Here is a 22718-nt window from a genome sequence, read left to right on the forward strand (position 1 = left end):
ACAGTTTCCACTCAGAAATTGCTAGTTATTAATTATAAAGAAATGACAAATAGCACATATTAAACATTAAGTTTTTTAAAAGTACACTCTAAATATTCTAGGTTAAAAACAACCCAGTGCTGGGTGAAATATGGACAAACCCAGCGACTGGTTTGTTTTTACCCAGCGGTTGGGTTAAATGTTTAACCCTGCATTCTGGGTAGTTTTATGTAACTCAACTATTGTTTAAAAATTACTATATGGCTGGCTTAAAATGAACCTAAAATAGGTTGTAAATCAGACACATAATTACTACTAATAAATGTTAATTTCCAACCTATTTTGGGTTCATTTTAAGCAAGAAATATAGTAATTTTTAAGCATTTTTGTCCACATTTCAAAAATTAAAATACAGGTAAAACACATTAATCACATTTTCTTACAGTACATTTCGCCCTGTTTTTACGAATTTTTTATACAGTATAGCAGTGATTTTATATGAATCTGTAGTGTTCAATTATAATATTGTTGTCTTTGCTTTTAAATGTAAAGTGCTGGCATTTTTGTTTTCTATTCTAGGTTTGTTTTTGGCCACTGTCATTGGGTGGGACAAATCCTAAGATAATAATAGATCCGTTTGTGGCTCTTGTGCATAATTACAGGGTTTGATGGGTGTTTCGCAGTAAATCTATTTCTACACCCAGTGAAACATGGAGTGTAGGAGAAGGTACAACATTACAGCTGTCCAGCAACAACTAGTTTGTTGTCTAAAGATGCTTTAGGAAGAACTCCATAATGGAAAAAATGAAGTTTTGTTCATATTTTGCACCATATATAACAAGTGATGAAATTATTGGATTGTTATTTTATGAAGGAAATATCACTGCTTGCAAGGCAGCAAAAGAATAGTGATGACATTTTCGGTAAGCTTGCATTTCAGCCTTGGCTCTGTGTAAATGAAATGCCAAATCGTTTCACATCATCAGTCAGCTGCACACGAGAATCAACGGTCAGTGTGCAGTGTAAGGATGGATATAAATAGTATGCATGGAAGACAATACCAATCTCTTTTCAGTATGCATATATATGCAAATGTCATGATGACTCTGTTGGTTACATTTTTAATGCTGAACATTCTGTGCAAGACTTTAAGGCTTAAATGATCAGAACAAACCCTTAAAATGTTTAAGTCATATCAGTGCAGTCCTGCCTTTCAAAGACTGTAAGAAGTGCAGAACAGATCATGTGTGGAAATGTTTTCCCCGAGAGCTCAAGTTATCAGATTTCATCTGAAACAGTCTGTAACAGAATCTTTGAAGTGTCTAAATCCAATAATGTGGTGGTAGGGGATTCTATATCTCTACCATGAGCGCTTGAACAGTGATAATGTTAAACACAGACACAAAAACATGTATATGTATATATAAGAAACGTTAGACTGATTTATGGATTGTTTTATTAAACAATAGCAAGAGAAAATGTAGGTTGCATACTTCTTTACCACATCTGTATGTCTGATAATAACAGGCAGATTTGACAGATTCTACTTTGATAGTTTCACTTAGAATGATCCTTTAGTAAAGTAAATAGCGTAAATTTCGATGTTGTGTCATCTATGATGTGTAGAAGGGACTTTAATACACTTCAGGAATGTGCTAATATGATTACTTAACATTCAACCATTCAAACGTTTGAGGTTGGTATGATTTTTTAATGTTTCTGAAAATTTCTTATGATCACTAAGGCTGCATATTTGACACAAAAGTACAGTAAAAACAGTAATATTGTAAATATTATTGCAATTTAAAATAACTGTTTTACATTTGAATCTATTTTAACATGTAATTTATTCCTGTGATGCAAAGCTGAATTTTCAGCATCGTTATTTATCTCCAGTATCGCATGATCATTCAGAAATCATTCTAATATGCTGATTTGCTGCTCAAGAAACATTTATTACCACTGTTGATTTTTAAATGAATATTTATTTGAAATAGAAATCTTTTATAACATTATAAATGTCTAAACTGTCAGTTTTGATCAGTTTATTGCATCCTTGCTAAATGCATGTATTTAATTAAGGAACAATAGAGTACTCAGAGTGCTCAGTCAGAATCTATAGTGGTCACTTGTGCAGGTTTTTTGTCTAAACCTTTGATGGTAGTGAAATTTGTTCTAGAGTAATCTTACCAGACAGTCTAGTTTACTTGTAAATTACAGGCAAGAACTGCCTACTTAGACAGAAAGAGACCTGACTGACTGGTAAAGTGTTGTTTTGCCATGCCATTTATGGGCAAGTAAAATCTGATATAGATTAAAGCACAATAATAGATTGGCGCAGAAAAAAGATGCAGCAATCCCTGCTAACACACAGAAAACACAGTTGAAAAATGTGCACAGACTTTGTAATCAAAAGTCCATCCAAATATTAAAAGTATTAATAGGTCAGACAAACTAATAAAGCGAAAAAAAAAATGAGACCTATTTTCTATGCTTTGCTATGCTTTGTTCTTTAATTTTGTTGGTTTTATGTATTATTTATTTATTTATTCTTACTCCTTACTTTATGCATATATTAAGGTAAGAACTTTTTAAACTATTTTAAATAGTATAATAGTAAAATAGTAACTATTTAAAAAAAAGGGGGGAAAAACTTTTGCTTGAGAATATCTAAAGACCTAGAAATATTTCTGTCAAAAATGTTAAATGTTAAAAATGTGAAAACTTTTCCTCTTAACTTTTAACCACAACTGTGTAAACATTTTGCATACAATCAGTGAACGTGGACGGTCTGTTGGTGAGCTGCCTGACCTATTTTACCAGCCTTGTCCCTAAAACCCTACTATCACCCAAAAAATACACTAATAAGGGAGTATGACACACTTGGTATATTAAAACACAAATATGATATAATAAAGTGTTCATTTACAGCTTTAAAACAAGCAGAGATAAAGGTCAAAAAACTAGGAAAAAAGATGAAAAAAGAAAGAGTGTAGAGTACAATAGTTGATTTTGGTCATAGTCTAATTATAGTGATTTAATCATAGTATTTCTGTTAATCATACTATTCCTATTTCCCCTCTTTGTTTAAGCAGAATGAAGAAAGACACAGTAGTTCTTGAACTCCTCAAAGAAGTGCAGCTCGTCCGAGAAGCTGCTGGAGAAGCCCAGCTCTTTGCATGAGGTCTTGATTGTGTGAACCACACTGACAGGGATTGTCTCAAAAAGCAGTTCAGCCAACGGCGTCATCATGATCTTCTTCTGCTCCAAAATCAGGCTCTGTATCCGGGCTTTATCAACAGGTTCAGGTGAGGCGCTGTAGGAGACCACAACGTTTAGCTTGTCATCTGACGACGGCACTTGAAAGCGACTCTTTCCCGTTAAACCGTGGAAGTCTTTCTTGTTGGTGAACAAGCCGGTGGGGGAGCTAAAGACGCGGACTGACCAGCAAACCCAGTCGTACTTCTTTTTCAGGTGCTCTACCAGCAAGTCGGCCAGTTGCTGGTTGCTTTTGTCGCTTTGGTCTCTCACTATGCGTTTGGCATCCAGCTCGGCCTGCGTCGGAAAGCTATTGATGCAGTCTTCGATCACGACATTCATTTTATCCTGCACCACTTTCATCTTCTCGCTCCACTCTTGAAGCAGCTTCTCCTCATCATCATTGCCTTTCAACGCTGCATGTCCCAGTAAAGCAATCAAACCGACGCAGAACAACTTTTTGAGGGTAGCACAAAACTCCTCCACTGCCCTACGGCTCTTTTGCTCATAGTTCAGAGTGATTTCCAGCACAGACTCTCCTGAGAAGTTATCTCCGGTTACGGCATTATATAAAGTGTGCAGATTTTTATCACTGCCTGTCCTGTTGAAGTGATCCAGGAACGTTTTCTTTCTGACCTCCCTGAATTTAGGTTTCGCATTCAGGACGTCCATGAATTTGCGGAATTGGTTGGTCAGATTTTCCTCCACGGAGAAATAGGTGGCATCTACACCGCTCTTCTTGATCTCCTGGTTTATTTGCTGGACTTCTTCAGAGACGACTTCTAGACGATCTCGGACTTTCTGGAACTGCTCCTTCATGTACTCCGCCTCTTTGCTTTCCACGTTATCCAGAGCCAGCTTTACGATCGGAGCTGCGATGGAGAACACGGGGAACAGATCTCCAGCGATGCTGGCCACCACTTCCGCCCCCTGCTCAAACACTTCCATGACCGTCTCGACAACATCCTTCTTCTGTGCAACAAGTTTCTGCAGTTGTTCGGCCATCTTTCAGTTTCAACAGCAAAAATATCTCTGTGTAAAATAAGATCATTACATTATTAAAAATACTTAAAAAACACCATCATTTAAAGGAATAGTTCACTCAAAAATGCCAATTTGCTAAAAATGTACTCACCCTCAGGCTAACCAAAATGTAAATGAGTTCATTTCTTCATCGGAACAGATTTGGAGAAATTTAGCATTACATCAATGGATCCTCTGCAGTGAATGGGTGTTGTCAGAATGAGAGACCACCCTGCTGAAAAATCCAGCATAAACCAGTTAGTGCTGGTCCAGGCTGGTTTATGCTGGTATAGTGCTAGTTCATGCTTGTATAGTGCTGGAATAATGCTGGTCCAGGCTGATTTATGCTGATATAGTGCTAGTTTATGCTAGTTAGTGCTGGTCCAGGCTGGTTTATGCTGGTATAGTGCTGGAATAATGCTGGTCCAGGCTGATTTATGCTGATATAGTGCTAGTTTATGCTGATTAGTGCTGGTATAGAGCTGGTCTAGCTGGTGGACCAGCAACCATCATCAAATGCTGGGATCCAGCAAACCAGCATCCCATGCTGAGATCCAGCAAACCAGAAACCAGCATGCAATGACAAACTGCTAAATAATATAAATATAAATAACATAAAGCTGATAAAAACAACAACAAACCAGAAACAACAGTTTGAAGTAAAAACATGTTATTAATGGAATCGTTTACAAATATGCAGCTTTTTGCTTCACAAGACATTAACTGATAGACTGGAGTCATGTGGATTACTTGTGGATTATTGTGATGTTGTAATCAACTGTTTGGACACTCATTCTGACGGCACCCATTCACTGCAGAGGATCCATTGATGAGCAAGTGATGTAATGCTACATTTCTCAAAAGCAATAAACTCATTGAAAGGCCTGAGGCTAAGTACATTTCCAGCATTTTTTTTTCAGTGAACTATTTCTCTAAGGCTCTGATTTACTAAGGCTACTAATTTGCTTGTGCAATCTAACAAATTGCATAGGGCTTCAAGGCCATATTGCAGGTGATTTACTACAAAATAACCAAAACCACACCCATATTTAAAGGAGGCTTTTACATGTTGTAATACCAAATGTTAGTGCATTTCAGCATACTTAATTTTGTAAAAATACACAAAATAGCTATCCAGTCAGCTATCCTTTAGTAAATGAGGCCTTTGTCTTCTGAGAGTGGTATATGAAAGAAACTTACATGTGTCAGTCCTTGTTTCCTCTCAACCTTTGAGTGGTCAGTGTGAGTCAGGGTGGGCTTGCTGTAAAAAGATAAAGGAAATGAGAAATGTGTTTTTCAAAACCATAAAAGCAGAAACAATATACACCAGGTGTATGTGCACATGCTAACAGAGGCTCGCTCGTCCTGAAAACCACACCTACACATTCATGAAAGAAATGGGCCAGATGCATTCATTCAATTCAAACATTCACTAAAAGAATTGTCAAATCATGTTTGAACACTTAGTCACACAGTAAAATAAAACAAGACATTTCAATTTTAATGGTTTACATGGATTTCCCCTTTTACAAATGTTAATGATGCAACACACAGTAGGCCTAAACAAAGCTTTGCTTTTTTTGTTAAGAGAACAAAATAGTGTGCTGGGTCTTTTTAAAACTTCCTAGAAGGTCATATGCACTACCAGACCAAAGTTTGGACATATGACTGACTTAACATCTTGTGATCTAGACATTAATGTCTTACGATAAAGTTTTGTGTAGGCGTGTGCAAACTTTTGACTGGTAGTGTAATATTAAATAGAATGAGATTCTATACTCTTACGTAAGATGTCTGAATAAATGCTTACAATATACCATATACAATCATGATAACATTCACCTAAACAACTGATGATTTTCCATTAACGTTTCTAGCTGGTGCCAACACAGGTGTGGAAATGATTAGCAGGCTAGTTCAACTAGCTGAGCAAGAACCTTTTTTTCCAAAGCACCTCAGTAACCATGGAAACTAGACAAGGAAAACACCATGTCAGCTTCTCTCCAGACACTCACATTATGCTTTTTTCACTGGGCAGTAGCTACATTCCACTGTTACAAGATGAAATCTCACTAATTTTGCAGTGTTCACCACTCAGCCAAAATAGACCTGAATGCATATTTGAAATGCTGACCATTGTAAAGATCTGTTGGCATGGATCATGCAAAATGAATGACTCATTTAATACACTAAGTGGACCCATTAGCTTATAGCCTGAATTCATAACAAACACATATTAAGACGTCAGCTCTCCTATGGGTTACAATCCAACATAGCACAATTTCAAATAAAATTATGTGGTTACAATTTTAGCTATAGTTAATGTTGCTGAACAAGTAAATATCCAAACATATATGATGTAACTGGGATAAATTCATGGTAATTTAACGGCATTAAAGAAGCTGTCTCGAATACTTGAATCTGATTGGTCAATCTCAGGCGGGCGTCAAATATTTCCATAACCGTTGTCCAGGGCAACTGACCGTTAGTCCAGAAAACTTTTTTTAAAAACCTTCGCGGTTTTTACAAATTATTTAAACTGAATACTCTTTCACATGTAAATATGTGTGTTTTTTATTTAATTTTGTGTTTGTTTGTTAAGCAGTCGTTGTATAATACGTGGGACATCATACAGTCAAAATGTCCGTTGGTAATTTTTGCAAAACAAACAGCTTCAGAGAGACAAAAGACCGGTTTATTTTACGATAACGACCGACTGACTCTACGTTGCCCCGTACCTGCACCCCACTGACGCAGAGGTAGGTTAATCAGTCCTTGGTTTCCTCAGCATACAGATTAGTTCATAACAACATATCCACCGACACTTAAGAAAGTGAAGCGAATAAATGTTCCCTTCAGATAGGATTTAGTTTACATATCAGGCTGGAAAAGTTATTACAATGCCTGTTGACATAAACACTTCCTGGTTGAGACTGCACCCCACCGATAATAGTTAAACAAACCCTCAGTGTTCTTCAGAACGATAACAAATGCAATTAAATTACAAAGAAGTTCATTTTAGCGTGAAAAATCGATCCGGTATGCAGCTCACTCGTGTTTAAAACACATCGACGTTGCGAGCTGAAGAAAATGTCACAGGAGGACATCAGACTGTGAAGAGAAACGCCCAAAAAGTTTTCATGAGTAAAAACTGAAACTACAGTGCACAGACCAACGAAATCGTCATGTTACTGACGTTTAGAGAGCAAATACGTTCTGTTATGAACCAAACTCACCTTCCAATCGATCACGAATGGCTTTGAATAAAATAAAGCAAAAGTTCACGCTGATCTGTCTCGCACAACGTCTGATCATGCGCTGGTTCTTCTCTAAAGCGTGTGGCACACCCTTCTACTACACTCTGAAGGAATTTTAAGTATTGACCTTTATCCATTACAGAATGTACAACTGTAACAGTTTCCACCTGAATAGGATAGTATGGTTTATGTGTCTGGTGTAAAATAAATATTTAAGTATAAAAAGTACAAAATGTACGATGGTTTGCACCAAATTATCATAGTACATCTTTTGTTGCTATTGTGAAGGAGAATGACTTAGGTATTGTCCTCTACCTCTTATTTACCGTAGTAACCACAGTTTTCACAAAAATACCATAGTGCATGTTCAAGAATGTAAGTCTTGCCCTTTAATTATTTACATTAATGGTTACCATAATATGTTTTGTAACGGGAAATCATCTCTCTAAAATATCTCTTAGCCTCTTATACTTTTCCTTTAAGATATGAACCTTATATTAACCTTGCAAGGCTGTGATGGATTGACATACATCAAATTACAGTTAAAAAGTATGTTGAATAAGATCCATAACTTAAACGCATCTGAATGGCTGTTGATACTTTGAAACACATTTCTAGATTATACTTGTTTTATTTGTGAATACATATCATCATAAACAAGAAATGGACATGATTTTTGGGTTACAGAGTATATATAGCTAGTTACTTGAAAGCTCATTATATTTCATTTGAAAATAAAAAAAAATTTCCAGTGAGGAATTTTACTACAATCTAAAGTTTAAATGAAATGCTGTTTGATTGTAAACACCACGACTAACAATAAAACCCCCATGAGTCTGTTGATCGTTGAAGATTTATCCACACGACGGCTCTTTCAAATGTATTCTAAACTACAAAACATATAATTTTTTATCTAAAATGTACGCATTTATGTTTGGTCACACACATATGGTCCTTTTATGCATTGACATGCAAAAATAAAGTGAACCAGCGATAATATACTTTCTCATTTGTAGGTGCGCAGTAAGAATTCAGTCAGCGTTTGCTTTATAATGCTCAACTATGTAATACAATCACAATTTCTAAAACAGAAGTATACGTAGATTGCCAATTTAGTGTTTCGCATGTCTATTCAGAATGAATGCACAGGTATGCCCGTTTGTGCCTCCCAAAGTAGAAACATTCTGGCTGGAAGTTGTTTTTCTCTTCTACTTTCTTATAGCAGCTAATGGCATGGACCACAGTATCGGGAAGCGTCTTATACAGCGTCTGAGCGACAGACTGCATGTTCCCCTTCAACTTTTGCATCTCTATCTGATCTACAATCTGGCTCTTGTTAATCGGTTTTGGGTTGGCACTGAAAGACACAACGATTCTGATGTTGTTCGGGGTCAGAAGATCAAAAAAGTTGCCACCTCCACCACTTCCATGGTACTTCTTGCCAGCGAGCCAATTCCAGAAGAATATGCCACTGTGGTTGAAGACCCGGACGGACCAGGAAACCCAGTAGTATTTCTTCGCAAGGATATCCAGTATAAATCCCGTGAATTCTGGGTCAACGTTGGCTTGGTGCTCCAGAAGCTCATGCTCCACATCCGTCTTGGCCTGCAGAGGGAAATTCTGAATGCAGTCATCCACCGCCGCTTTCATGCGTGTCTCTACATCTTCCATGCGATCTTGCCATTTCTTCACCATGGCCTCGCCTACCGCTCCCTCTTTTAGGGCGGCGTGACCCATGACTGCTATAATTCCCATGACAAATAGCTTCTTCAGTCTGGCACAGAACTCCTCCACTGGCTTCCTGCTCCTTTGCTCTGTGGTCACCACCGTGTCCAACATGGCATCTCCAGAGATGTTCTCTCCAGTTACAGCATTGTACAAGGAGTCAATGTTCAGATCACCACCAGTGTTCTCATACTGGGTTATAAACTTCTCCTTCTTCTTCTCCTTGAACTTGGGCTTAGCATTGACAAAGTCTTGAAACTTCTCGTACTGACTGATTATCTTCGCCTCACGGTCAAAGTTCTGCTTGTTCATGGTCGTCCGCTGCAACTCCAAAGCGATTTGGTCGATTTCATCTTGAATACCTTCAAGTTTCTGGTTGATCTTTTCAAACTGCTCAGCAAGGAACTTGGCCTCTTTGCCTTCTGGGTTACCGAGGAGCTCAGCCGAGGCCAAAAACACGGCCTCCAGGATGGGGTGGAACTGTCCCACAGTGGCTGCTAAAACCTCGCAGCCTTGGCCCATGATTTCCACTCCTTTCTCGATCTTGTCCTTGTTCTCCAAAACCCATTCTTCCACCCGATTCATTGTGGTTCAAAGCAGAGAGGCCGTCTTATCCTTCTTACCCTTGTCTGTAACAGATCAAGGCATATGTATCATAAAGTGGAAGCCACAACATAAAAATCAATACTAAAATCAATGGAGACATTTCTAAGGGTCATATTTGTTTGCTCAGGATGGGACCTTAACAGCAACCTGAGATGAATTGGACAGCCAGACCACAGGGGCAGAAATACCAGAGTGTTTGTACATTTATACATGTTTTCCATGGGCTCGAGCCATTTGAAAAAAAGAAAAAGAAAAATTTCTGGTCTTGTTCGGGCATGTCCTGTTCCACCTTACACCCCGCCAGCTAAGTCTCAGCAAATTATACAACAATAAAGACAGATCAGTGAGATCAGGTGTAAGAATTTTGACTGGAATTAAAAGCAAACATGAGCAAACAAAGTTTTTTGTGTTTCAAAGCACACTTTATTATAGTACTATGAGCACACAGTCGTCATGAATTGGAGAGCTGTTCACTCCCCTTCTTTGGGGAATAATTCAGCATTTAAACCCAGATGTATAGCAAAGCAGATGTTTTCAGCAGGGGTTGCTGGGAAAATATATTTGACGGCTTTAGCTGTTAAGCATTTCAGGACATTTCTGGGCACTTCGATTACACAAGGGAGATGATCTCACACTCGTATCTAATTTCCCAAGACTCAATATACAGAAAAAAAGGCACACCCAGATCTGAGAAAATCTGTAACCAATACACTTGTCCTGCGGTGAAACCATATTCTATACCATATGACTCAGATTTTTACATGCAAAGTAAACACAAATAAAAATACAAGACTAAACTTGACATTTGATAAACATATTTCAAAGATCAAAGACTTAATCTGGCATTATGCCTCACGTAATGATTTAGTGGATTAGGTGAACAATCATGGTAATTCAGTAGCTATTATTATGAATGATAAGCATGTAGAACTCGTATTTGGAATTTATGACTCAACAATGCATCTTTTAGAAGAGCATTCAGATCTCAATGGAATTAGGAGCAAAACAATACTTACTGAACAATACAATGATCCTGATTGTTTCAAGTCCTCCTTTGTAAGAATAATTAAGATGGCTTTGAAATTAAAACTCCAGGATGTGTCCGATTTGAAAAGGAAAATGACTTCAAAATGTAGGGAAAAAAGTATAAAAGAAGTTCAATCTAATAATTTGTAAAAGAAAACACAGTTTTTGATGCTTCTACTCCGTGTAAAAAAAGGAAAGGAACCAACCAACTGATTCTAAAAAAGAGGAACTGTTCAAGTTCAGAGCCACATCCCTTATTTCTATCCAAATGCTGCTTAGAGCTTCGTGGCACTCAGTATATTGACTTAAGCACAACATCCAGTATTATTTGGTCATAATATGGCAGGATGTTGTCCTTAAGTCAATATTGACTGACATCTACATCACAAAGATTCCCACAGTGTTTTCTCCAAATGTTCGTAACAAAAACCATAGATCACAGGCCAGCTATTTTAAAGGTCAGTTTTTTTTTATCTATATGACTTTTTACTCAATGCTCTAGCAAGTTTTTGAAGTTACACCAATAAAATAACAAAAGATGAAAAAAGAAAAAAGCTAAGGATGATAAATGGAAATGGACAAAGACCAAAAAAAAAGAAAACTCACCGTTAGTCTGGTGAAATGTACAGAGGTGTTCTCTAGTGTTCCAACAGAGTCCAACTGAAAGCACCAGCCTCCCAGGGTCCACATGTATATATAGACTCTCTCCTGCGGCACTCCCCCTTCAGATTAACTCCATCCCCTGCCAGCATTCCTCTGAGCCCACTAGAAGAGACGAGGGACAGGCACACAGACAGATAACATCCTGTAAACATGCCTTCTTTGAGAAAATTCAGCATGCAGTGTTATAGTGCCAGAAATGCTTAGAAGCGTCTTTCCATTTCAAACATCCTGCATGCTCTGCCCTTCTACGTGGGTTGTCATGGGTACAGACACTTACTGTGGCTTCTGTGTGCGACAATATGCTAAACTGAATAAATTAATCTTAAAATAAACTGAAACAAACAGTTTTTTGAATTAATAGAATTAATAGAATATTACTATTTTTACTGTTTTTTGAAACAAAAAAATACAGCCTTGGTGAGCATGAAAGACTATAAAAAGCATTAGAATTTATATAACTTTATATATAATATAAACCCTCTCATGCATATATTGTTTTTTCTTTCATCAAAATATGAATATACTTATTTCCATTACATATTTGTCCAATGCAATTTATGCTGTCATAAAAATCATAATGACATAAAAATGTACCAGAATTGCATGTATGTCAAAGATAATAAATTTGCATGTAATATCACACTCAGAATAGCTCAAACTGTAGCGGACACATGCATCAAGGGTTAAATTCATTGTTTTTTATGCAAATCAATAAGCTGTAGTCTGTAGAAACTTTGACGAGCAAGGCAATCTGAAATTTGCGTGAAAACAGCCCTTGCGGGCCCGATGCTTCTAGGTCACTTCCTTCACCCTGCTTTACATGCCAAAGAAAGACTCTACTGTTTTCAGCATGCCAGGCGGACAAACCCATAGCCTTTGTGCTGAAGCGGTCGCTGGGACACGCTGGCATGCATTGACTCGTCTGTAGAAGAACAGTAGGGGGCTGTTGTGGATCACAGAGGGTCTGCCTTTAGCATTTCAAATCTGCATGTCACTGTTAGATCTCGCACTATGCAAATCAGTTGTGCTCATAAACAGTGACGTAAACAGTAATGCAGGGTGTGACCGCTGGTGCACATGCATGAGAAACGGTAGAAAGGGCCTGGAGTGTGCTGTGGCAGATTTAGGATCTATTCTTTCCAGTAGAAGTATAATGTTTGTCCTACAGGCATGAATGACACCTCAGATTACATTGCTTGTTGACAAGAGTACTATTATTTTTCACCTATGACTTAGAAACCACTTGGTGGTTTACATAGGCTTACATTTTTTAAACACAATATAGTTTGAATTGTCAGTGGTCTCTTTGTCTAAAACACATGAGTTGTTCATACACTATAAGGCAAAGATGGTCTGAAATACTGAAGAAATGATTGAAAACAGCTTTAATATCTTGTTAGGCGTGTCTTCTGAATAGCCATTCTCAGTATTTGACATCCCTGCCCATGCTTTTTTTTTTTTTTTTTTTTCAAATTTATCATGAGTCATGATGTCAAGTTTTAAAAAAGTGGATTAAGTTTTTACTTTGGTCAGAACAACAACAACAAATCTGTCAATTTGACAGTTATGCAAAATGTGCAGAAAGGGGGAGTATAGTTCAGTGCATGAATTTATCATCGATAATATTTATTATTAGCGTTTAATTAAAGTAAATGGAAAAACTTAGATGTGATTTATGAGCGACACAAGTTTATTGCTTACGCTTAGGGGTTTTGAAAAACAAATATGAGCAATAGTACTGGTGTTGCTTGCCTCAGCATTCGCCACAGCATTAGCTTTATTATGGCATATGACGTTTTTTTTTCTTATCCTGATCTTAAATATAAAACCGGTAATGATAGTGCATCTTGTTTTCAGAATATGTGTTACTATGACTAGTGCTTATGTATGCAGCCACAAGATGTCACTTTGGTTCACATAGATCTTGTTTGCATTAAGCAAAATCTGATTTAGTATTAAAAATATTTGGCTTTTTCATTTTCATTTTATGAATCTGTACTAGTAGACAGTGATGCAGATTTTTTTTCTAGGAGTAAACAAGTATTAGCATGCCTGTTGGGAAGGTGTAAGAGTAAATTGTGGGAATTATTTTATGTGGGAATTAGCTGCAGGCCATGTTGACTAACTGTTAAGCAGAAATTATTCAGACAGGTTTGTCTTCTTAACTGAAACTAAAGGATCATTGAGGTTGGTCTTCCAAGTATCATCAAAACGTAATCGTGGTTTGTCTTGGCTACCAAACTGAAGTGCATTCTGAATGTTTTGTTGGAATAGATTCAGTGCGTACTTCGTTGTAAATGTGCCAACGTCTGTCATGTGAGACAAACAAGATGTACTGTATTTACAAAAGAGGAAATATCTAATGCAAACGAGCTCCTGTATATTATTGTGTTGTGTTAAATTTTTTAGCACTGGTCTCTTCACAACAGCTGTCATTTTTGTTGAAATAAGAGGGATCATACAAAATGCATGTTATTTTTTATTTAGTACTGACCTGACTAAGATATTTTACACAAAAGACATTTACATATAGTCTGTAAGAGAAAATAATAGTTGAATTTATAAAAATGACCCTGTTCAAAAGTTTACATGCACTTGATTCTTAATACTGTGTTCTTACCTGAATGATCCACAGTTAAACTGCCCGCTGTTCCGGGTGTGTGTTCACGGTGTGTGTGTGCGTGTTTGATCACTTCTCACTACTGTGTGTGTGCACTTGGCCACACGTCACATCCTTTCCTTCCTTTCCTTTCCTTCTTCAGAAAACTCCCACAAATTCTTTGTTTTTTCAGCCTTTTTGTGTACCTTGTGTGCCTTTCCAACGACTGTATGATTTTGAGATCCATCTTTTCACACTGAGGGCAACTGAGGGACTCATATGCAACTATTACTGAAGGTTCAAACACTCACTGATGCTTCAGAAGCAAACAATGCATGAAGAGCCATGGGGTGAAAACTTTTGAACCATATGAAGATGTGCACATTTTTGCCTAAATATCATACTTATTTCACTTAATAATGACCTTCAGAAGCTACAGAAGATACTTACATGTTTCCCAGAAGAAAAAATAAGCTAAATTTACCCTGATCTTCAAATTTAAAAAGTTTTCACCCACTGGCTCTTAGTATATTGTGTTTCCTAATGAAGTAAGCAATTGAACCGTCTGTAATACTTATTTATTTATTTATTTATTTCTCTCTCTCTCTTTTTTTTTTTTTGACAGACTAATTTTTTTTTTTTGGTTTAATTCTTTGTCCATCCTTTCCTTCTTTAACAAGCAGTGTCAGGGAACAGCTGCTTCCGGATCACAGGACATGAGCAGAGAGCTTTCAGTGAATTATGGAAAAAATTTACTGTCATTTCGCTTAAGGCAAAGGATGAACACTGCTTTAAAGACAGACCTGAATATCTCTGCTTCCTCTGGTCAGGACAAGTTTCATAGGAAATGGCAGTGACTGCAGTAAAAATCTCATATAATGCCACTTTATTCCACATAAAATAGATATTTTTCTTTAAAACACAGCTTTTGTTTTTATTTTATTTTATTTTATTTTATTTTACATCAGCTATAATAACAATATGGCTAAATAAAGCAGGATGCATTAAACCAGGCTAAACTACTTGACCATGGGATCCCAGGTTGTTTAGCAGTGTTTTGACTGACTTTATGTATGTCTGTATTGATTTGCATTTCTTAAAGCATCTCTCTGCCCTTTAAAAACCTCTACCTTATGCAAATGGGAAATGCGATTACAGCCCAGACGGCAATGAAAAAGAGAAGGTCACCGCTTTGCGGTTCTTCATTAATGCGTGGCTGTTTTGTCCTGTGAAGGCCATTGGAGTTAATTTATGATCATTTCTTATTTAACCTTAGTTTGTCATCTCATTCTGCTTGTCCTCATGAAACAGATATGATTCATAGCTGTGAATTTAAAATATGACGTCTAACTATTTGTACAGAAATTGTTATGTGAATCCAATGTTATTGCCTGAAGGATGTTTATTGTCATCCACTTTGTTTGGGTTTTATCACAGTACAAGGTCACTTTGGTGATCATGTGGTGCTCCACCAAGAACTCAGAGATAAAACGCATCGGCATGAACGTTAGACTGTCAGCACTGCAACAGACAGATAGAAAACTAGAGGAAGGCTGTGCATTACAGATGACTCTTGTGGTTTTGTCAGGAAAGAAGCTAAAAAAAGCAGGTTGTTCATTGCCAGCTGATTAAATATTACTTAACGTTTAAATGTCAGGTCTAAAATTCCCCGCCCTGTTACCCGTTAAAATATTACTTTAGTACACTTAAAAAATACATCTTGTGTATAAGGAAAAAATGTCAAGTAACACTTTGAATTAAACATGTAAACAAGTATTTTCTTGTAAAACATATTCCAATGATGCTTGTTTTATTTACAGATTTGAATAAGTGTATAAATCATTAAACCTTAAACAAAGAGATGAATAGCATCTGGGATCTGGAAGACAGTCCAGGATTAATTGCATGGTAATCACTTGACAGATAAAAGTCTTTAATAAGCCATTTACAGTCCAGAGATAAAGTTCGCTGGAATCCACACCAGATCTGCCCTCACCTCCCATATGACTCCCATGTGTGTTTGGCCAGTTCCTGTCAGACAAGTTTTCACTGTGTGCTTTAGCCAAAAGGGTCGTTGGTTTCAAATTTCACATACAGTATGTTTGTGGTAGTTTGAAAGACAAATATTAAGTGCATCATAGGGATATTTTGTATGAGACATCTGTACGTATTGTGAAATGCTGTCCAGTACAGTGTTTATATGAACTGGGTAAAAAAAAGTTATGAAATCCATAAGAAAACATTCAGCTGTCTGCACTCATAAAGAAAGATCAACACGCCATTTACAGTTTCAATGCACCAGCCATTTTTGTGGATGCTTTCACAAAGTATTTTTGCAAAGTAACTTTGCAGTGCACAGGGAGTTACTTATAAAGTTCATTTTATTCTGCCATTTGTTAATCCCAGCAATTTCCTCCTGCATGTTTCAGTTTGCATTGATGTTTATTTCTTTCCTCTACTTTCTCACGCTCTTGACCCCGTCACATTCAGATGAAACTAAACTCACATCCCAAAATAAATAACCACAGAGAGCACAACAAAGATTAATCACATCTCATGAGATGATTTGTTTCTCTTTTTTTCAGCAGTTTGAGGACTGCAAGAAAGATCTTTTTTTTTTTTCTTTTTTTTTTTTTTTTTTTTTTTTTTACAGCTAATGCTGTATAACCAATATGCAGAACATTTATTGGACATGATTTGCTGTTACATAAATTAATTTATGCCAAAAATTATTCTGATTACAATTATTAAAGTTATTGTGCACATAAGTCAATTCAAGTCACCTTTATTTATATACCGCCTTTAACCATACAGAATTGTATCAAGGCGGCTGTACAGTATTAAATAGGAAATAGTACATTAACAATGCCAAGGGCAATTTTCAGGTAAAGGTAGTTAATCAAATACAATAAAATAAAATACAATATTGTGTGAAGATAAAGTGTCCCCAACTAAGTCAGAGGCCTGCTTAGTATATAGTGATTTTTTTTTTCCCCGCAAAAAACAAACAAACAAACAAACAAAAAAAGGTTGTGTACATATTACTGCTTCTTTGCATAAATAAAATAATAATAATAAATAAATTAAAACTGAAGTCTCTGAAACAGGAGAAAGAGTTGGTTTAGAGTTTAGAATACTCTGTTTATAATACACCGTTAAATTAAAAGCATTCAAAATAGCATTAATTTTATTTTTGTATTTTTTATGTAATGTTTTTGGCCAAACAAACAGAGTCATATGGGAGGTGAGGACAGATATGGTGTGGATTCCACACTGTAAAATCCAATAGTTTACCTTACTTAGATATAATTAGTTATCTTTACTTAATTGCTATACTTACTAGGTTTTATTAAGTTACAGCTACTTTCAAGCAAGTAAAACAATTTACTTACTGCTTTGAGTGATGTTTACTTAAAATATTCAAGTAGCCACAAAGGAACCAATGACATTAATAAACGAGTGAGAGGCAGCAGTGCACTAATATGTTGCTAATTTGCAAAGTAATTAATTGTTAATCTGCAGTTATTTTTCACTAGTTACATTCACTCATTTCCTGAAGTCATTTTGAAAGTTGTTTCAATACAACTATATATTTGAGAGAACATCACATAAGTTGACTTCATAAATTGATGTTGATTTTCATAAAATGTCGTTTGTGTGGGCACTTGGAGCTTTGTTTTTCTTTTTATAATTTTCTTCCTATTGATGCAGCAATGCAACATGAAGTCTTTTTGATATCAAGGAAAGGAAAGTAATAAGTAGGTTGCTATTAGAAAGTAACCTTCTAATTCTGATCTTCTAATTAGCTAGACTTTTTAATTTTTTAGGTGATGCATTCTTTATGTTTATTAATGATCTTTTACAATTTCATTGTTTTTTCATAAACACCTTGAGAAACTTTCTTGGGTTGAAACAATCCTTTAATATTTATGGTAATGTGCTGAAGTCACAGACTTCAACATTCAGCACGTGAATCACAACAATGGTAACAATTCAATTTTGTTTATTTTTATTAATTGTGACAATAACCATTATATTATTTTATTTTCTCTTTTTGTTGTGCTACTACTGACACAAGTCAGTAAATAAAATTAGCAAATAAAAACAACAACAGTAAAACAAAGCAATTGCATAATTTATTCATGCCGCAATGTACTCTGGGAGTCAGTGAGTAGCTATACTAAGTCAAGCGTAAGCCTAAAGTAAATGATTGAGTACCCCCTACAGTTCTTTTTTAGTTACTAGAACTCTCATGTAAGTAAACTATACTAAGCATTTGTCAATACAACATACTATTCCTATTTCACATTACTTTTTTTAAGTAAGCCCAACTAATTAGATTTTACAGTGCAGCAAACTTTATCTCTGGACTGTAAATGGTTTATTAAAGGCTTTTATGTGTTATATGATTACCATGCAGTTTATCCTGGACTGATTTCCAGATCCCGGTTTAATGATTTACACTACCAGTCAAAAGTTTTTGAACAGTATGATTTTTAATGTTTTTAAAGAAGTCTCTTCTGCTCACCAAGCCTGCATTTATTTGATCCAAATAATAAATCTTTTAAAAAAATAAATAAGAAATATTTTTACTATTTAAAATAACTGTTTTCTATTTGAATATATTGTAAAATGTAATTTCTGTGATTTCAGAGCTGAATTTTTAGCATCATTACTCCAGTCACATGATCCTTCAGAAATCCAGGCTTGGTGAGCAGAATATAGTTTTTTAAAAACATTAACTGTCCAAAAACTATGAATATAATCATAATTAATTATATCATATAAATTAACTGAACTTTTTAGACTGATTGTGGAAAGCTGTCCTTGGGTGTTTTTCTGTAAAAACCCACTAGGTGGCATCAATCTGCAGAACTCATTTTAAATAACCAATAATCCATAGTTAAAAAGTGCGAGTATCAACAGCTAATCAGAAATGGTTTCATCAAAAATGGTCTATATCTACAGTGCAGTTCATTCAAATAGATTGTAACACTTTTTTTATTATTATTACTGGCATGAAAGTGACACTCTGTCATGGAAGCGAAGCAGATACTTACTGTCAAAGTGTTGTGGGAATGAATCAGGCAGAAAGGAGGGAGGTTTATTGACAGTCTGATAGACTGCAGTGCTGAGGAGACACTCACACTGCTTAGAGTCAACAAAGCGGAGGAGTTGAGCTTATCTCACCACCAGAGAGAAATCACTGAGACAGAGAGAGATTCCAGAGTGCTGACGTGTCTCTAGAGACAGACAGTGAGTGATGTGCTGTACAGCAATGAGCTTGAAATTACTAAGCATTTACATGCAGGTTCTGTGGAGAAGGAATGCATGTAATTCCTCAGTTACCATTACCATTCTGTGTTTTGTAGGCACAGTCAGACACATCAGAAGGGTGAGTCCAGTGCAGAGGCTGAGGGTGGGCTGCTGTGTGTCACAGTACAAATGTTTTAATGCTTTTTATCAGATCAGGCCACTTAAAGGCAGAAGGCTGGTCGATGGTCCACTCTGATGAATAGGTAATGTCATTAGCTCAGGCTGTGATTGGCAGATGCAGCTAGAGTGAGGTATCTTGGGATTGACGCACCACCCCTGGCAGTACTATGATGTTGAGCTTCATAAAATCACTTATTGGTTTATTAAATATTGATATTGACTTTCCTAGAGTAGGTCAGGCTTTTATTTTCAATATATGACAACAAAGTCAGAAGCAGTTTGTGGTAAAATATATGTTAAAGTATATATCTGAACTGTTTTAAACACTAAATACCAACATTTTGAAGGTTTTTTTCTCTTTTTTTTTCTGTGGTTCACTATTCAGTCATCATTATAGCGACATGTTTGGTGATACTGAACATCAACAATTAGTTCCAGTGTGTTTTTAGCGCCACCTGCCAGCAGAATGTGCATAAGGACACACAATACTTCTTTTTATTTAGTGTAAACAAGGGCTGTATTTCAAGTGTGATTGGCTAAATAAAGCAGGATCACTATGTCATACCAAATTAAAATACATTTGTTTTGATTCAGTAACAGGCTGGTGTAACTAAAAAACTTTAGCAGAGATGGAAGCCACATGGATCAATAGCTCCAACCAGGACAGAAGCCTCAGCCGCTAATAAATAGGCTACAGGAGTTTCTACCCACCTTTTTTTGCAACGTAAGTAAATAATTGCAGGGTAAACTGTTTTCCTTTAATGCGCTAACATTCAGATCCATTAATTGACTAGAAGAATAACGAAGTGCAGTAAATGGTAAAGGTATTTGCGCTACAAATCAATATGATTTATGTTCATCAATTGAAATAACATGATAACAAATACTGCAGTATCAAGCAACATGGTCTGTCTGTACGTCTAAAATAACTGAAAGCAACTGACACCGGAAGCCACGCACATTCAAGTTTAAAATCTGTTAAATTCAAAATCCAAGTGACGTAAAAGTGCCTTTTAAACTTTACTATAGTAGTTCTTTAAATATTAAGTACATATGTACTAATGTATTAAATATTTTGCAATGACCTAAAAATGTATAGTTTTAACAACCAGTCAGTGCAAATCAGGGTTATCATCATAAATCAACCATTAAAAATCCTATTACTTGAAATAAAATGAAATATTAAAAAACTGCAAACTTCTTTTATTTCAGCTAGTTGCCAAACCAACATTTTTATTTAGCTTAAGATGAGGTTCTAAAATAGCTAAAATAAAATTAATAATTTAATATAAAATATAAAGATAATAAAAAACAATAAAAAGATTAAAAAACTAATAATGACAAAAACACAAGGTACTAAAATTAAAATGAAAGCAGAAAATATAAAAAATCTAATTCAAAATATCAACAAAAATATAATACTATATTTATATACTAAAAACACTGGTGTAAATCAAAATTTTAATGTTATGTCGTTGTTTTTGATTCACGCTATTTTGCAGTGCTTCATGGGATGAGAAGTTCTTAATAAATTTAACAATTTACAATTACAATTTAACTTGTAGCTATACTGTTTTGTAAAGTTTGTAATGTTTTCAATCATCTCACAGCTGTTTTGGATCATGATATTGAACTGTTTTTTTCTCATTTATTTTCTGTATGGTAAAAATGAGTGGGGAAAAATACTAACAAATGTCAGAAAAAAACGTCATGTATTTTCACAATGAATTATTAATGCTATTTTTCAGTCTTGATGTTAAGTCACTAACAGCTGATCTGCTTTAAAAAGCACAATTTCTTATAACAGCAGCATATAATATGATCACATACTAGCTTAAGGCCCTCCTGAGTGTAAAATGATGGATTGTTCCTTGTTTCCGCACTTCAGTGATCTTAATGAGTGGATCTGGACAGCTGATCACAGCACTCTGGAGCTCGTCGTCGGTATATTAACAGCGAAAGGTTACTCACCCTTTATTTCTGCAGCCCCTGGCCAGAAACTGCTGACTTATGTACAAAAGCAGTAATTTAATTAGATGTGGCTTTGAGTGCTATATGTGTCCACTTCAGAGAGTTAATAGCAATGAATGTCAACAATAGCTTGTAAGTCATGTTAATGTGAAACATGCCATACGGAACAGAAAACTGAAATTAGATTTATTATTGCCTATAATTTAGAAAAAAGCTAAATCAGTAAACAACTGAACCTCTGTTGTTTCTTGCCAATGTATAAATTCAACTTTGAACCAACATGAATTTTTAAAGGGTGCATTTTAGTCCATCATGTGCTCTCTGCTGTGCATGACATGCATTAGTTTCCTGAGACGTCTTGCCGTAGGTTTTTTTTATGGCTGATGAGGAACAGATACTGTCAGCTCATGTTATTATCATGCAGGCTAAATGGGGAAGCACTTTTCTTTGCCAGTACTGTCCAGTCTCATTGCTTCAGTTTTTATTACTACAAAGCATTTGTTTACATAACACCACAGCATTAATATGTTTTCTGCCTAGTGCATTTAACATTATGAAGCAAACATGCCCAGTAACAAAGCACAAATATTCAGCCATATGGCAGTTGAATTTACATGGTAGTGTTTAATATGTTCAAAGGAATAGTTCACCCAAAAGTCGTCCAATATTTAGATGAGTTTCTTGGAGAAATTCTTTGGATAAATTTAACATTACATCACTGCTCACAGGTAGATCCTCTGCAGTGAATGGGTGCCATCAAAATGAGAGTGAGCTGATAAAAACATCACAATAATCCACAAGTAATCCACAGCACTCCAGTCCATCAATGAATGTCCTTTAAACCCAAAAAGTGTGTTTTTGTAGAAAACAAATTTATCATTAAGATGTTTTTGACTTCAAACCATTGCTTCCAGTTAAAATATGAGTCTAACATTGCTTTCTTCTTTTTTTCAGTCATCTTGTCTGAATCAGGAGAGAAATATGCACAGATCAAGCACCTTTTTTAAGCCAAAACAGTTCTAAACAAATACCTTTTTTCATGGAACATCTAGGATTTTTAGGTGAACTATTCCTTTAAAATGCACAGTGTATTCATTTTATTTTATAGAGTAAAAAGAAATTGTTAAAATTATATTTTTATCAAGGCATATAGATCATTAAAGAAGTTTACTTCC

At 35.7% G+C, this 22718-nt stretch overlaps 1 protein-coding gene across 4 annotated transcripts; it reads right to left on the reverse strand.

The window, feature by feature from the left end:
• Positions 1-1418: 1418 nt before the first annotated feature.
• On the reverse strand, positions 1419-11694 carry LOC127179150 (protein rapunzel). Of its 4 annotated transcripts, XR_007829484.1 has the most exons (4): positions 11481-11668; positions 10865-10971; positions 7497-9871; positions 5461-5521 (listed from the first exon to the last, which is right to left on the reverse strand). XR_007829484.1 is itself a non-coding variant. In XM_051132462.1 (3 exons), the coding sequence occupies exon 3, from the start codon at positions 4240-4242 to the stop codon at positions 3067-3069; it is 1176 nt and encodes a 391-aa protein (XP_050988419.1). In that variant the 5' UTR covers positions 4243-4269; positions 5461-5521; positions 11481-11694; the 3' UTR covers positions 1419-3066. The 4 variants fall into 4 exon arrangements, 2 of the variants coding, with proteins under 2 accessions (XP_050988419.1, XP_050988418.1); XM_051132462.1 differs by lacking the exons at positions 7497-9871; positions 10865-10971 and adding an exon at positions 1419-4269 and having other exon boundaries at positions 11481-11694; XM_051132461.1 differs by lacking the exons at positions 10865-10971; positions 11481-11668 and adding an exon at positions 1419-4269 and having other exon boundaries at positions 7497-8638.
• Between the last annotated feature and the right edge of the window lie 11024 nt (positions 11695-22718).

This window comes from Labeo rohita, chromosome 16 (assembly GCF_022985175.1).
Source record: "Labeo rohita strain BAU-BD-2019 chromosome 16, IGBB_LRoh.1.0, whole genome shotgun sequence".
Taxonomy (NCBI): domain Eukaryota; kingdom Metazoa; phylum Chordata; class Actinopteri; order Cypriniformes; family Cyprinidae; genus Labeo; species Labeo rohita.

Coding starts and splice junctions, on each gene's coding strand:
- LOC127179150 (XM_051132462.1), bottom strand. CDS start 4,242: ATGGCCGAACAACTGCAGAAACTTGTTGCACAGAAGAAGGATGTTGTC.